General features: G+C 40.8%; 1 protein-coding gene across 1 annotated transcript; it reads right to left on the minus strand.

Moving 5' to 3' along the window:
- Positions 1–1,967: 1,967 nt before the first annotated feature.
- Positions 1,968–11,656, minus strand: mri1 (methylthioribose-1-phosphate isomerase 1). The gene is made up of 6 exons (XM_053332419.1): positions 11,217–11,656; positions 10,005–10,228; positions 5,968–6,137; positions 5,703–5,879; positions 5,385–5,609; positions 1,968–3,649 (listed from the first exon to the last, which is right to left on the minus strand). The coding sequence occupies exons 1-6, from the start codon at positions 11,346–11,348 to the stop codon at positions 3,516–3,518; spliced, it is 1,062 nt and encodes a 353-aa protein (XP_053188394.1). The 5' UTR covers positions 11,349–11,656; the 3' UTR covers positions 1,968–3,515.
- Positions 11,657–14,836: the final 3,180 nt, after the last annotated feature.

The following is a 14,836-nucleotide window of genomic DNA, read 5'->3' on the forward strand; positions in this document are numbered from 1 at the left end:
ATCTGTCTCATCAAGCTCGCTGACGAATTCAAACAATAGTTGAATTAACATACGCATAATTACCCTGGTTTAGACATTTCCCTATATACATAATCGTAACACAATCATTTGGTTTCTGGTTGTCTGAATTAGCTAGGTCATCTGATCACCAGTAAAACCAACAATCATCATGTCTTTGTTGTTAAATTGACTAATTACATGACTTTGGTTGAAGACATATTTGAACACATGGCATGATCAGAAACTTGGATGAGGTCCTATCTAGTGAACGTTTCTTAAACTAGGATATGCCGTCTCCATGAGCAACCTATAACTGGGATAGTACACTACAAAAGGATGGAGATACAGAGGTTTGTAGTGGTGTGGTCGTTTCAGGCAACACCAAAAAAAACGCTGTCTCAGTAGTCTCATTATCACACCTTTTTCAATTAGATTTTCTCCAGATCTGTTGAGGCTTAATGAGAAGGAGGTCTGGCAACATAACATGTACCAGGGTGTAGGAAGGACTGAGGGGCTGCGGTCTCACCTATTACTATGTATTGGTGCTGCACCTGTAAGGCAGTGAGCAGTGCTGGCCCCGAGTCTGGGCCTGTGACATTCAGTACAGCGAGTAGATCAATATATCTGGGATTCTTTCATGAGGCATCTTAGAACAAACGTATCGTAAGACCTCAGTTAAACACCTTTCACACACAAACCTGGGTATCACCCAGAAGATAGGTAACAGTCTACTTGTTATGGGTAAATACAAGGTCGCCGTCGGGTCTGCGAATTATGAGGGTAGGGTGACAATTAATGATCATTTTCATTAATCTAGCAATTATTTTTTATTTTACCAACTACTCCTTTAAAATATTAAATGTAAGACAATAGCAATAATGTCCAGTGTCCCAGAGCTCAAGGAAATATCTTCTATTCTATCTATTTACTAGATGAATCGGATCATTGCCACAGATCTACAATCCTGTCCTGCCATCTCCAGGACCAAGAAGAGACAAATTTGTGGATGACAGGGAAAGACATATCTCCCGATAGCTCTAGAGAAAAAACTTTTTATAGTCCTTAGTGTCTGCTTGTACAGGTATGGGTACTTCTAATGGAAGTCAGTCTGGAGTAAAACAGCATTTCATTTATGAAGAGAGATTGATACAAACAGTTGAAACACATCCTGAACTAAGCACAAAGGCAAGACGTGACAGAGTGTCTGGAGTGTTGCCTGATCGCAGCCCTAACAAAAGCAAGTTTATCTGAGTTGAGTATTACATTCTGATTGTTGGAGGCATTGCGCCATGTGTCCCCTTCAGCTGTAGTCACACAGCTTTCTGCAGAAAACACCCCACAAATATTAAAGGAATAGTTCACCCCAAAATGAAGAGTGAGTCCTCTACTCTATTTAGCTTTTGTTTGTATGGACAAACATTGTCATATTTCTGTCTTAGACTTCAGTTATAGTAAACACTTTAAATACTCTACACTTGCATTACTTTTGAAATGCATTTACTGAGTTTTTTTTTAACCACATGGGGGCAGCAAAACAACCTATTAAAACAACAAAGATTTTATTTCCTTAAAAATGGTTTAGGTGGACATGTTAAACAGTAAATAGTTGCCCATACAGATTAATATTAGGTTTTATTTGGAGTCATGTTTATGTCCACCTGACAAAAGAAAGTTTAATATTTATTCTCCTTGTTAGCAGTTTTGGTCTCCATCTATCCCTGAGGGAAATATTTGGCTCAATAAATGTTCCACTATGTTTATGAGCTAACTGCTTTATCTGTCTGCAGTTTGGTGATGGTAAAGTAGTATTTTTGCTGAAAACAGCTCCCTGCTGCTGCTGGAAGCCACACCACTGAGAGCGATGAGACTGAAACACAACAGCAAAGTTGTGGGCTGCAGAACCAAAACAATTAGCTGAAAGATGGTAAAGTGCAGTGTTGGCTGTTAATTCTCTGTGGGTTTGTTACTATAAGCAACACTTTATATATTACATGTATACATGTAATTATTGTTGATATAAACATATGAAATAAAGATGCCAATATCATTTATTTTAGTTATTATTTTAATGTTTGGGGGGGGGGGCATTTTTCTGAGCTGTACACTTTTGTTACTTAAAATAATTTGGCATTAGCCTGACATAGAGTACAAGCTGCACATGTATTTTGTGGTTTACAAACATTAGAGAAGTCTTGACTCATGTTCAAGTGAGCAGATGACCACATTTTTATTTTCGGGTGAACTGTTCCTTTATTAGCTTTATCTATATTAGAGAAATGTAACAGACATCACAGCTCAAGCAAGAGCTGCTTGGGTGAAAATGATACCAATTTCCCCCTTTTTTGATTCTTCATTCTTACAGTGTCCAGTGCAGTATAGTGAATATCAGTATGGTGCTGAAATAAGTATGGCTATATTTATATATCGACATCATGAGAATACAAGAGTATGGTATGATAGAGTACAACTGGTATAAATACAGCCATGTATTGTTATAGGCTTCAGCTGACTAACGAGGGCCCATCAAGAAATTCCGCTTGTTCAAAATTTTTCCGCGCAGGGTAAAAAGTGAGTGAAATACAACTTTTTTCATTTCACTGAGAGCTATAAATTTGGATTATACCCCTACAAAAGTATCTACACAGAAAAAACAGAAGTTAAATGTTAATATAACATTTTTGATGCCAGCTTGTAATTTCAAATAACCACATATTTGGTTAAAATAACAGTACTTTATTTTTACTAGCAGGGGTTGGTTTTCTACATATGTACACACTACCAATGAGGACATGTATATTTACAAGTGGGTAGCAGCATTTTAGAAACCATGGCTGATCAAAATCACTACTTTCAAATTGAAATATCAGTCATGTCACAGCTATGGTAGTTTTTGTCTGCAGTTGAAGAAGCCCTGAAAATTTAACTCAGTACTGACTCGTAAAATTTGTTTGCCAAATAGAATTTAAGGATCGGTGTCCAGCTGAGCGCTATTCATTGTCGCAGAAGCCATTTAGAAAAAAGGTGGCAGAAGAGAATGAAAGATGAGATGTAAAACTTGGGAAAAGGTAGGAATGGAGAGAAAAAAAAGAGGAATGGAAAAGAAAGGGGAGACTGCACATGTGGTTTGTCATCTGCAACTTTTGGGGACAAATTTCAGACTTCGGGCCAGTTAATAAAAGGACAACTTGTCCAATTGGGGACAAAAGCTATGTTTAGGATTATGTAGGTCTCCAGGCAATGAATGTAAGTCTTTGCAATGTCCCCAAAAGTGACTATGATCTGATATGTGTGTGTCTGCTTGACTCCCTGCAGTGTGTGTGTGTGTGTGTGTGTGTGTGTGTGTGTGTCCATCTTATTTTTCAGCTGTGCATCACTGACATGTAACAGTGACCGTGCGTTTACCAAAATTAAATGAAACCACGACAATGACTGTGCGTGTGTCCTGTGTTGAAATGAGAGTGTCTTTGTGTGTGATGTTGAGGTGCAGTGGCGCACACGGACCAGCAGGAGGGGCTCTAGAGGGCGGTAAGGCGGCCGGTGAGAGCCGCCTGGAGCTCGGAGGGGAGGAAGACTCCCAGCTCTGTGATGATGCCCCCTGTGATGAGCTGGTGAGGGGTCACATCGAAAGCAGGGTTCCACACCTCGATACCTGCGACCAACAGAAGAATACATGTGAGATGACTTATCGTTTCAAGAGTATGTCCCTTTTCTTACAGTCAGCTTAGTCCAATCTTTCCCAAGCTTTTTGATGTGAGTCCATTTAAAAAAAAAAGAAGAAGAAAGAGTCTACTTGTGTGCACTTTCCACAGATTAAATACATTATGCATGAATCTTGAATGACTTTCTCTCCTATTTTAAAGGCTCAGTAATTTTCTAAAAAGGCAAGGCACTGTAGTTTGTGGCAAACATTACTCAAACAGGAGTAAACAGTTACTGTTACAGCAGCAGGACACTGTGTGTGTAAGATAGGGAAATGTCACTGAGTGCAACAGTGTGGCTTATTTATGTGGTTTTAAGTCGTTTTTGGACAGTGATGGAGGTCTACGGCACAGAGGAATTAAGTATAACAGTTCAGAGCTCTCAGCGTTCTCAACTACATCTCAGCATGTTACTGTGGTTAACAGTAAGAAAACTGTAGAGTAACTTCAGCGTTATCTATAAAATGCTGTTAATGTGACTGATGAGAAGAGAGTGTGAGAGGAAAGTTAAAGAGACACAGAGACATAATGTGACAGCACACCTCCTCCTCTCCAGGGGCCAGTGTGCTCATTAAATGAATGTATATTTTAATTACTGTGATGTCACCGAGCACCTCTCTGCTCTGGTAACGTAATTAGAGATCAAATGACTCAACGTAGCTCTCACAAAACTCACCTCAAACACACAGAGAAAATGTCAATGTCCACAGATTCAGACTTTGACGTACCAGTCTGTCCTGCTGTGAAACCTGCAAAGTGCCTGAAGTTTTGTTCTACATTTTGTAAGCCTGCAGAACAGCTTGAGGGACTTAACCACAATTCATTGCATTTTACTATTAAAAATAATGGCAGGGCACAGCGTGAAGTTCCTGGGGTTCAAAGCACTGATGATGAACTGTTTGAATCTGGCCTGTGACCTTTGTTGCATGTCATTCCACATTAGTGCTGCAGACTAACAAAGACTTTCATTATTAATTACTCTGACCATTATTGTCTCAAATCTTTTGGTCTATAAAATGTCATACATAGTGAAACATTTAAATTTCCCAGAGTCAAAGGCAATCTTCAGATCTCTTTTTTTTTTGTCCGATCAACAGTCCAAAATCAAAAAGATATTCAGTTTAATATCATGACAAAGGAAAGTATTAAATTATCACTTATGAGAGGATGAAAACAGCTATGTTTTGGCATTTTTGCTTATGAACAATTAATTGATTTGTTTCTGATTGTTCTTATGTTGACCGACTAATCGTTGCAGCTCTATCCCGCCTCTCTCTATCCTGATTACTTGTCATCTCTCTACTCTCACAGTCTCATAAAAGCATTAAGGCGGTGGATGTAAACAGCAAAATAGTTCTAAAGTCTCATGTGCACTTTATAAAACGGGCCACACTGTTATGGCCTCTGCACAGGTAACGTGTGGCTGCCCCACTCCTCATGAAGTGTTCAGAGCCTTTGCTCATTCCTTCACTCTGGCGCTGATGTGACGCCAGTTAAAGTCCGAGGGGTCAGTGATTAGGGCTTAGGGCGGACACTGGAACTAGGTCATGCTCATCCATGTGGCCTGAAATTCTCCCCCTTGCTGACCATCCTCTACTGAAGTCACAGATTTTTATATTCTGTCGTTTTACACTTTTAAAAACACTTTTGCAACTCTTCTAAAAAACAGCATCCCAGACGTCTTACCCGGGGCAGCAATGGGGACTCCATTTATACTGGTGAGTTCCTCAGGAGGGCGTACTTCGATGATGATGTCCCTGCCACTCTCCAGGCTCAGGTCGCACGATGTGCTCGGTGCGGCCACATAGAAGGGAATCCCATGGTGCTTTGCAGCGATGGCCAGCTGGTACGTGCCCACCTTGTTGGCTGTGTCACCGTTGGCAACCACCCTGTCTGCGCCCACCACCACAGCTTAAAAGGGAGGACATGACAGAGAGAGGGTGTTAAGAACCAGAGAGGAAGTGTTTGAATAAATGTAGGAAAGAGAAGAGGAGACAAACACACCTGTGATGTTCATTTCTCTCATGGTGAGGGCAGCCATGCTGTCTGTGATGAGTGTAGCGGGGATTCCCTCTGCTACCGCCTCATATGCTGTCAGTCTGGATCCCTGGTTGTAAGGCCTTGTCTCCGTGCAGTACACCCGCTTCAGCCTGCCCAGCCCGTGGAGGCTTCGCACCACACCTAGACACACACACACAGTTATAGTTACACTGCCATATTTTAACAGTCACCCTCTTTTCTCATTCACACCCACAGCTCCCAGTCTCACCCAGCGCGGTCCCGTATCCAGCTGTGGCAAGCGAGCCGGTGTTGCAGTGTGTGAGGATGGTCACAGAGTCCCTCGGGACGCCAGACAGGATATGCTGGGCGCCATAGTTACCAATTTTCTTGTTGTCATTGACGTCACGCTCCAGCATGTCTTCGATCCAGGCAATTACACTGTAGGAAGGGGGGCAACAAGAGGTGGGAAAAGAGAAGAGGAGGTGTCTATCAAGTCTGCAGTTACAATGTGCCGGCATGTTTGTGTTTATACTGACTCCCATTCCTCTGATACTCAGTTACAGACACTCTCTCCATTTCTCACATCCATAATCATGTCTCATAATGTGAGGTTTTCAGCTCATCTCTGCCTCTGCTCTTCTACGGTTGCTCTATCACATTTTTCCTTATGTCCCCCTTTTCTTACACTCTCATCACTTGTATCAATTTGTTGTTCTTGCTCCATTCCTACTTTTTAGTCACTGTTGAAGTAATTTGCAATAAAGTGTATGTATTAATCTTAGAGACTGGCCCACAGTTCAACTGGCACACCAAGTTTCAAGAACCATAAAAATATTGCCATGAGGTTGTTTGCCTCCACCAACTAGTCAAGTTGCAGTTTTCATCCATGCCTTCCATGCTCATATAATATTTATAGTGAAGACTCTGAAGGAATATAATAAAAGGCATTAAGTGTATTTTCCATATATTTTCACATGCTTTGGTCAATGAAGCTGATTCTGAATGAACTCAAAGTTGTAGCTTCAGATATGGAGGTCTCCAGCGTGGAGGCATAAAAATCAACCATGTGTCCCTGATAGGTCCTTCTTCCCCCTACATCACTCCACGGTCACTCTTCAGCATCAGCTATGCTGAGTTATAGCAGGCAAAATTCATCATCCAGCACCACATTTACTGCTCATGATATATTCCAAGTAGTTTACTGTCAAGACACAAAGCCTTTTAACTGCTACAAATTCAGTTTTTAAAAAGTGATCCATGATTTCTGTTGTTGGGGATATTTCTAGTGCAAGGTGCTGCAGCTGAGACAATCGTGGCATTGGTGGTGTCTCACCTTGCTTGGCAGCTCAAGGGGGAAAGCTTTGTATGCCAGTATGTGTTTTGGAGTGTGCATGTGATGTGTTATATTTTAAGATGTATTTGTCAGATTACTGAATATGTTCTTCTTTTGACGTTTCAAGGGAGAGTTGGAGTGAATTGTGTATTGAAACCTGAGATTCTATGTAACTGTCTTTAGGGGAGTAATGTGATTAATTGTAAATCAGTGTGCCACAAAAGATGATTGCATTTTATGTTGCGGAGAATAAACTGTGTCTGTTGAGAAATAATTTCTGTTGTAGGTACCAGATCAGCTCAGGGTCCTGCATTTACAGATGATGTCACACATTATGAGTGGCTTTATGTCAGAAAGTGTACAGATACCATGTGTTTGTGCTGCAGGCTGCCATATTTTTGTATAAGAAAAAGTCTAATATGTTTATTATAGACACATTATTATTTATGTATTAAATTCTATATTGAATTCATTCTGTGCTGTGCATAAATGCCATACTGCAGTCTGGGACTAATTTATTACAACAAATATTAAAGCCAATATTTATCTAACAATAAAAACCCAATCCAATCTTTCTATACATATACATATTCTAATATCCAAATAGATATGTTTAATACCATAGAGTATCTTAATGTCGTTTTTTTTAAAATAATGTACACACAGTGACCCATCTGTACACAGAACCTTATTTTTAAATTCTATATTTAATTCTGTGCTGGACATAAATGTACTGCTGCAGTCTGGGACATGAGGTGCTCTATTATTTATTAGAAAAAGTACAACAAAAAATTCAACGCACAAACCCACAAACCCTTCCTGCTCTCAGGATTTGTGGAGGTGATGGTGAGGTTGTGATACACACTACTTATCAAGTAGTGTTTAAATCAGTGTAGAAATGTTCCCATCATTATCTCTTTGAAATTAAATGGTAAAAACTAATATCATTTTGTTGTTTTTTTAATTTGTTTTTTAAATTAAAGCCAGATAAACCAACACGTTCTAGTGTATTGTGTGAGCTCAATGATATACGCTTTTGAAAAAATGTTTTAAAAATAGTTAACTCATGCCTCAATTTAGAAAAACATGTGACATTAGCTACCGTGTTTTCATGGGCACAAAGTGCAATTAAAAGATGGGTAATTATCTCAAATATAAACAGCTGTTAAACTACTACTGTGTAAGTCAAGTTGAAGTATAACTATTAACTAGTCAATAGTAAGTTGTCTTATGTTACCTGAAAAACGGATAAATTCTCCACAGCAAGACTAACTCCTAATAAATAGAATTCATAATACAAAGGTTATGTTATTTAAATGCTGTAACGTTCATTTGAAATTATTGAGCAATTGATTTCGACAAGGTTCTTTTAAGTTAGATTACTTTGCTAGTCTCGTTAGCTAATTAACGTTAGCTAGCAAATGAAGACCACAAGGAAGTGCGTCATCACTATTCTGCTAGTCAGAAAACTAGTTCTAGCCAGGTTAGCCTCTGATAGCAACACCAGTTGATTAAAAGGCAACCCTAACCCTAACCCGCTGTATTTTGCTCATAAAAACATTGCAGCAACATGTCCGCAGATAGACGTTGGACAGTGCTGTGTGTACAAATGATTTAATGAGACACAAACAAGACAAAACTGTTAATACATATGATATTACTACAACTTTCAAACTGTTAATACACGGGGCAGCCATCTTGGATTTTGAGTTCGGGGCTGGTGGGGTACGTCCAACCTTCTGAGTTGGAAATCTGACTTCAGGGGGCGTTACAGTTGAAATATCTGACTGGGAACTTGGATATTTCGACTTCCAAGTACAACTTGAACGCACCAACATCTCGGACCCGGACAACCTGAGTAGAACCATTATCTATGCTAGGCATCCCTCATGTTGATGAGGAACATTATACTAGTTATCCACAATCACTACCATGTCTGCGTCTAATTTAGCACCAGAGTGACCAGGAGTGGGTTATTTTGACTCTGTTTTCGTCACCATTTGCGTGAGCCATTCAATCTCCCTAAAATACAGAAGCACCCATCCAACTTTTTCCCTCTCCGAATTATTCAATAATTCAGATATGTCACATCAAGATATCTGCTGTTATCTGTCCTGCTCTGACTGCCTTCCTTTACACCTGCCCTTTCATCATGGTCAGCACCTCTCCAATAACTGCTGTATTTTCCTCTTCTCTCTCATCCATCAATTCCTGCTCCGACAACAATTTCCCCAAATTTAAACTAAATATGGGCTTTCACATTTTTTCACATTTCACCTGCAGCTGGTGTTTGAAGAGGAAGTACTAGGGCAACAAACTTGGTATCAAAAGTGTACATCTCAATTTACAGTTCAAGATTTTGCTGATATGACTAGTTACATATGCAAGTGTCCATCTAGAAAACCAACAAAGTTTCTGTTTACATTTAACATGTTGCGCCAATACCCACTGTTTGTGTGTGTGTGCGTGTGGGTGTGTGTGTGTGTGTGTGTGTTTGTTATATATCCTGGAGGTCTAACAGATGTTTTTCAAATGCAAATGCATTTACATCCTGAACATTTGCATGTTTTTTTTCCTCTGAAAAGTTTTAAGCTTGCACTGTTTATATTCATGTTTATTCACAATTCACATCTCTGCTCTTCATGGTGGTGTCACACTCCACACTGCTACTATTGATCAAAACCTCCACAGTGTACCTGTAACTAAATTACTGGTGCTGTGCACACTGACGAAAAAAACTTACTGTAGGCCTCTAATAACACATGTTTGTGGTAACTTACTTAAACAAATATATTTAGAAATATGCAACGTGGTAATTTTGGCACAAGTAGGCAAGACATTCCCACGCACATGTTTCCAATTAACAAAATGACCACAAACCATGAGTCTGTGGCCATTGGGACCCTTTACAGCTCCCTGGTTGTTAAACTGGCCTTAGATCTGAGGCCATCACCTCCCTCTAACCAGCTCACCTTTCTCTGAGCTGCTCCGAGTTCTTCTCCATGCTCTCGTTCTCAGCAAACTCCATCAGCTCACGAGCGGCGCGGCCCATGTTGACAGCGGTGGGCCTGGCTGAGGTCAGCTGACAGAGAGACTCTCTGATGAAGGTCACAGGGTCGTCACCGCCGGCTCCGGCTCGCAGCTCCACAGCCAGGCTGAGGCAGCCGACGATGGCGATGGCCGGGGCTCCTCGCACCTGGAGGAGGTGAAGGGAGGACAGGGGAAAGTCATCATCACATCATGGGCCTCCTCCTCTGGTTTCTATACCACCTTCTAGCAGCTCTCTCTCTCTTTCTCCCTTTGCTACTTAAGAAGGGTAATCAATCACTCTCTCTCCATTACTGAGTTTGAAGCAAGTGGGTGATCACTGAGCCAAAAGTTGTCACGACAGCTTTGACTGAAATGATATCATCTCTGTGTTGGGAGTCATTTCTCTCTCTACCATTAGGCTCCATTATCATGACATCATCCTCTCTGCTTATGGCACATTCCTTCACTCTGACACACTCACACACACACACACAGAGAGGACCCAACGTGGAGCAGCTGTGAGTGTGTAACTGGGAAGACAAAAGAGTGAGCATCCATGCAGCCTTAACAAGTTAACATCTAGAAACGTGAACTTAAAACAACTGTCTAATTACCTTTTATTTATTTATTTTATAAATCAGTCAGGGCTTCAGGTATGGAGAGATAAATCAAGAGGAGGTGTCACTGCTGAGTGCAGCACAAGACCAAAACGCGAACAAAAACCCTGGCAAAGGTCATTAATAATTCATCAATAATCTCTCCCAAAGAAAGAGGAGGAGGGGGGCACATTTCATGGGTGGGTGGCTGTGTGCAGATACCTAGTCAGTCGCGCTTGTACATGATAATGTGAAAACTATAAATTAAGAATGTTTTTTTTGGGGAGGAGGGGGTAGAGAATCAGGTGGGTTGCTGCAGGTGCATCCAAAACAAAAATACAGGCCGACAACGGGAGCGCGGCAGGCATATGGTAACACATGCATGCAGCGGTGAGAGCACAAAAGACCCCCGACACCAACACACATGCACGACGGGAATAAGCGCACAGGCGGCGGGGGGCATGCAGGACGTCGTGGAAGTGGGTGAAATCTCGGAGCGAAAAGGAGGAGGAGGAGGAGGAGGGGGGTGATGGTGGAACAGAGAGTCCTGCTCTTTACCTTCATGGACTTGATGGCCTCGTAAGCGTCCTGCACCGAGCGGATCTCGTCGTAAACGGTCTGGTGAGGCAGCAGCAGCTGGTTGAGGATCTGCAGAGACCCGGCCCGGTAGCGGATCGCTTCCAGCGTCATGACCGAAAAGCGGAGGTGGGATGGTGGGGTAAAAAAAATAACACGGATGGGCCGGTTGCGGGCGGGGTGCGCACACACACGCACTCACTCACACACACACACTCTCTCTCTCACACACACACACTTTCCCACACATGCACACACACACGCACTCACACACACACTCTGTCTCTTCCTGAACGGATACACGCTGAAGTGACCGCGGCCTGGCTGTCGGCAGTCCCGGGAGCCGTTTCAAAGAGAAAGAGAGACAAAAAAAAAAGCAGGAAAAGTGTAGCAGGAGGAGGAGAGAGGGAGAAGGAGGTGCGGGTGGGACGGACGGAGTAAAAAAGAGAGGAGAAGGTCTGCTGTATTGTACGGGAGGATAAAAGGGGGAGAGAGAGGAGTGAGAGGAGGGCTGGAAACCTTCACACACTGACAGGCAGGAACCACGTGTCCTCCGAGCAGGAAGCCCTCGCTTCTCTGTCCACGCCCACCTACTGTCGCCGGGTGTCCAAATGTATCAAGACTCCCTCCGCTGTTTCTGCCTTTCTGTGCACCATCCCCCCCTTATCTTTCCCCCCTTTGTCAGGGGAAATTTCTCATTCAAATGCATTATTAGCATAACACCAAAGCCTCAAGCCTCCCCCAAAAAACTGCAAGCCTTGTCTGCAAAAATATGTCTATTTTGGTCTGAGATTTTATTGTTTTACTCCTTGTGTTTTGTCTTTACTTTGTCTTTGTCATTGTTGGGGCCCCCCACATGCACCTCACTAATGCATGTGATTGAATTATAGCAAAACCACCGATATTATCCATCAAATACTGTTTCTTTCTTTTTCACTGATCTTTTTTTAAATCGCAGTAATGTGTAGAAAAGTATTGCATTGGTAACCACAAACTAAACAAGCTCATTTGATGGCGCCAAAAGGTAATCTCTAGCATTATTTACACCAAATACACATATTTAATGTTTTATGTTGGCTTTGCATGAACAAATATGCTCTTTTTGTTTGAGATCTTCTACACAAAAAGCAGTGTGTGGAGACCCGCCCCTGTGTTTGCAAGACTTGTAACACATATTTGCACAAGAGTGCAAATTTGTGCATGTATACACACTTTTTCAGGTTTGGGAGGAGTAATGCTGCATAAAAAGATATTAAAACTAATCACAGATATAGATCAAATGAAACCCCATAGTATTTAAATCCTTTTCTGGGGTCTCTGAGACTACAGACAGAGGTAATGCTAATATTCTGTAGCAGACTTTAAAAAGATGTTATCAGTTTAATATTATGTTTATGAGCAATTCTCATGATTTAAGGGAAATGCTTGTAATGAGAAACATCTGGTACAACAGCTCAATAATGACACAAACCCAGTGCTGTTTCACCATTTTATTCATGTTAACACCAACCTCTTACATAGGATAATAAAGCCTAAACAATCAGGCCTTCATACATTCCCACTTTGAGCTGCACAAATCATCATGACTTACACTTAAAAATAGAGACAGAGCATATGATGCTGGTTATATACTGCATATAAATATGACATTTATATTGATTGCCCTTACATGACTCAACAGATTAAAAAAATGTCATAGATTAAACAATAGTATTCTCCTAAGCCCAGAAGAATAAATATACTGCAGCTGAACCAAACAGAAATATCAACAATAATGATTCACAAACCACCAAACTTTCTCCTTTTTAAATGGAGTGCAGCCAGATACAGAGAAGGATTTTTTTTTTAAAAGAAAGCGCGAGTGAGAGGGAGTGTGTGTGTGGTATGTTGTATATGCGGGAGAGGAGTGTGAGTCACCAGCAGGACAAACTTTAACAATATGTCCCTCTGCCCGGCACTGACCACCCAACTACCACACTGAATGCTGATGAGCTTGTCTCCATGACAACAGGACAGCCTCAAAGGCCAGGAGGTTACTGGAGGAGTGGGGTGATGTGACAGGAGTGTTTGTGTGCGTTAGTGTGACTAAGGTGATGCCGGGTTAAAGCTTTGGGGTGAATGAAAGGAGTGCTCTATAGTTTCAGTTTGTGTGCGTGCTTTTAGTGCGAGTGCTGAAACCCACAGTAATATCAGAGCTACGCAGTGGCAGTCGCTTTTTAATTGATTTCAGTTCAAATCAGAATTGGATTTCTTATGCTTCATACCAATGGTTTTACATTTTTAGTCCTTTTACTACAAATCACAGTTTACTTCACAGCCGCAAACCATGTTGCTGTATTATAAAAATGTTAATGATAATCAATTACTCATTTGTCATTTTTTTAAAGCAAAAATACCAAACATTGTCTGCCCCCTGCTTCTAAAGTGTGAGGATGTGTTGCTTGTCTTTGTCTCTGTCTGAATATTTTGGGGTTTTAATTGCTCGTCTTGAAAAAAAAAAAGAAGCAATCTGAAGATGCCCTTGTGTGTTTAAAGAAAAAAAAAAGGAATTGTTATTAGCAACAACAGTAATAATATTTTGTGCCGTTTTTAACGTAGCCATTAATTTCCCAACTGTAGTGTCTGTTGTGCAATTAGTGGAATGGTGAAGGAATTTGTGTCGGCATCATTTTTGTCAGTTACATTCCCTTAATATTTATTGTTACTGCAGAGCTTTGCAAATAAATCTGCATTTAAACTGCATAATACAGTAGTGACAAACATTAATGCAGCCTTGACTGACAGATTGATTACACAACTTGAAGAGCCAAATGTTTGGCTCAAACTCAAGCAGGAGTCAAGAGTCTGCTAATTGATTAGTGCGTGGAAATGAATGGAAGAAAATTGCTGCCTGGAACAGTAGGAAAAAATACATACAAAGAAATATGAAACAATATTGCGTGAATTGAAAAATTGTCAACAAAATATAAGTGTAAACGATTTATAGTTCAGGAGCTAAAAAGCCACAGATAAAGTTTGTTAAATTTCATCTCATATTAAGATAGTTTATATTTCAATAAAAAATCATCTGGTCAAAGCACCAAAATGTAGCACTTATAAAGAGTCAGAAGATATCCTCTTATGATAAAGAAAACAGGGGGAGGGGTGTTACATAAATTCACCACAGACTATGGAGGGCCATATCAGGTCAACTTTAACCAGGATTATTTGCTAATGGAGTGAGGCAGTGGGTGGATTAGGACAAACACATGATTCTCTGCTCTGTCACGTGACCAAAAAAAAACTATTAGTGGAGTTAACGGACATCATCCACATTCAAGGGTCAAATATGCAGTAAGGCTCATTTTATGTAGTCTGCTACATCTTGGCTGTTTGCAATCAACATGGATCTACATTGACACAATCTGTCAGGTTGTCAAACATCTGTCCAGAGTATGAAACGGATCATACAGAGAACATATGGCTGAACTATAACACATGTGTCTGTTTTTGTACATTTGCTGCTGTTGTAGTGATTTATGAATTTCAAGGTGCCTCAGCTGAAATACACTTCTTAAAAAAGTTTTACTGGACCTGAATTTTGTCCTTTAAAGTGTCAGGTA

The sequence above is a fragment of the Scomber japonicus genome, chromosome 2, assembly GCF_027409825.1.
Source record: "Scomber japonicus isolate fScoJap1 chromosome 2, fScoJap1.pri, whole genome shotgun sequence".
NCBI classification, from domain to species: domain Eukaryota; kingdom Metazoa; phylum Chordata; class Actinopteri; order Scombriformes; family Scombridae; genus Scomber; species Scomber japonicus.

Excerpts from the sequence above, each read along its gene's own strand:
- mri1 (XM_053332419.1), bottom strand. The coding sequence starts at position 11,348 with ATGACGCTGGAAGCGATCCGCTACCGGGCCGGGTCTCTGCAGATCCTC. Across the intron at positions 6,138-10,004 it reads TCGGAGCAGCTCAGAGAAAG|TGTAATTGCCTGGATCGAAG; the intron begins GTGAGCTGGTTA and ends CCCTTCCTACAG. Across the intron at positions 3,650-5,384 it reads AGTCCCCATTGCTGCCCCGG|GTATCGAGGTGTGGAACCCT; the intron begins GTAAGACGTCTG and ends TGTTGGTCGCAG.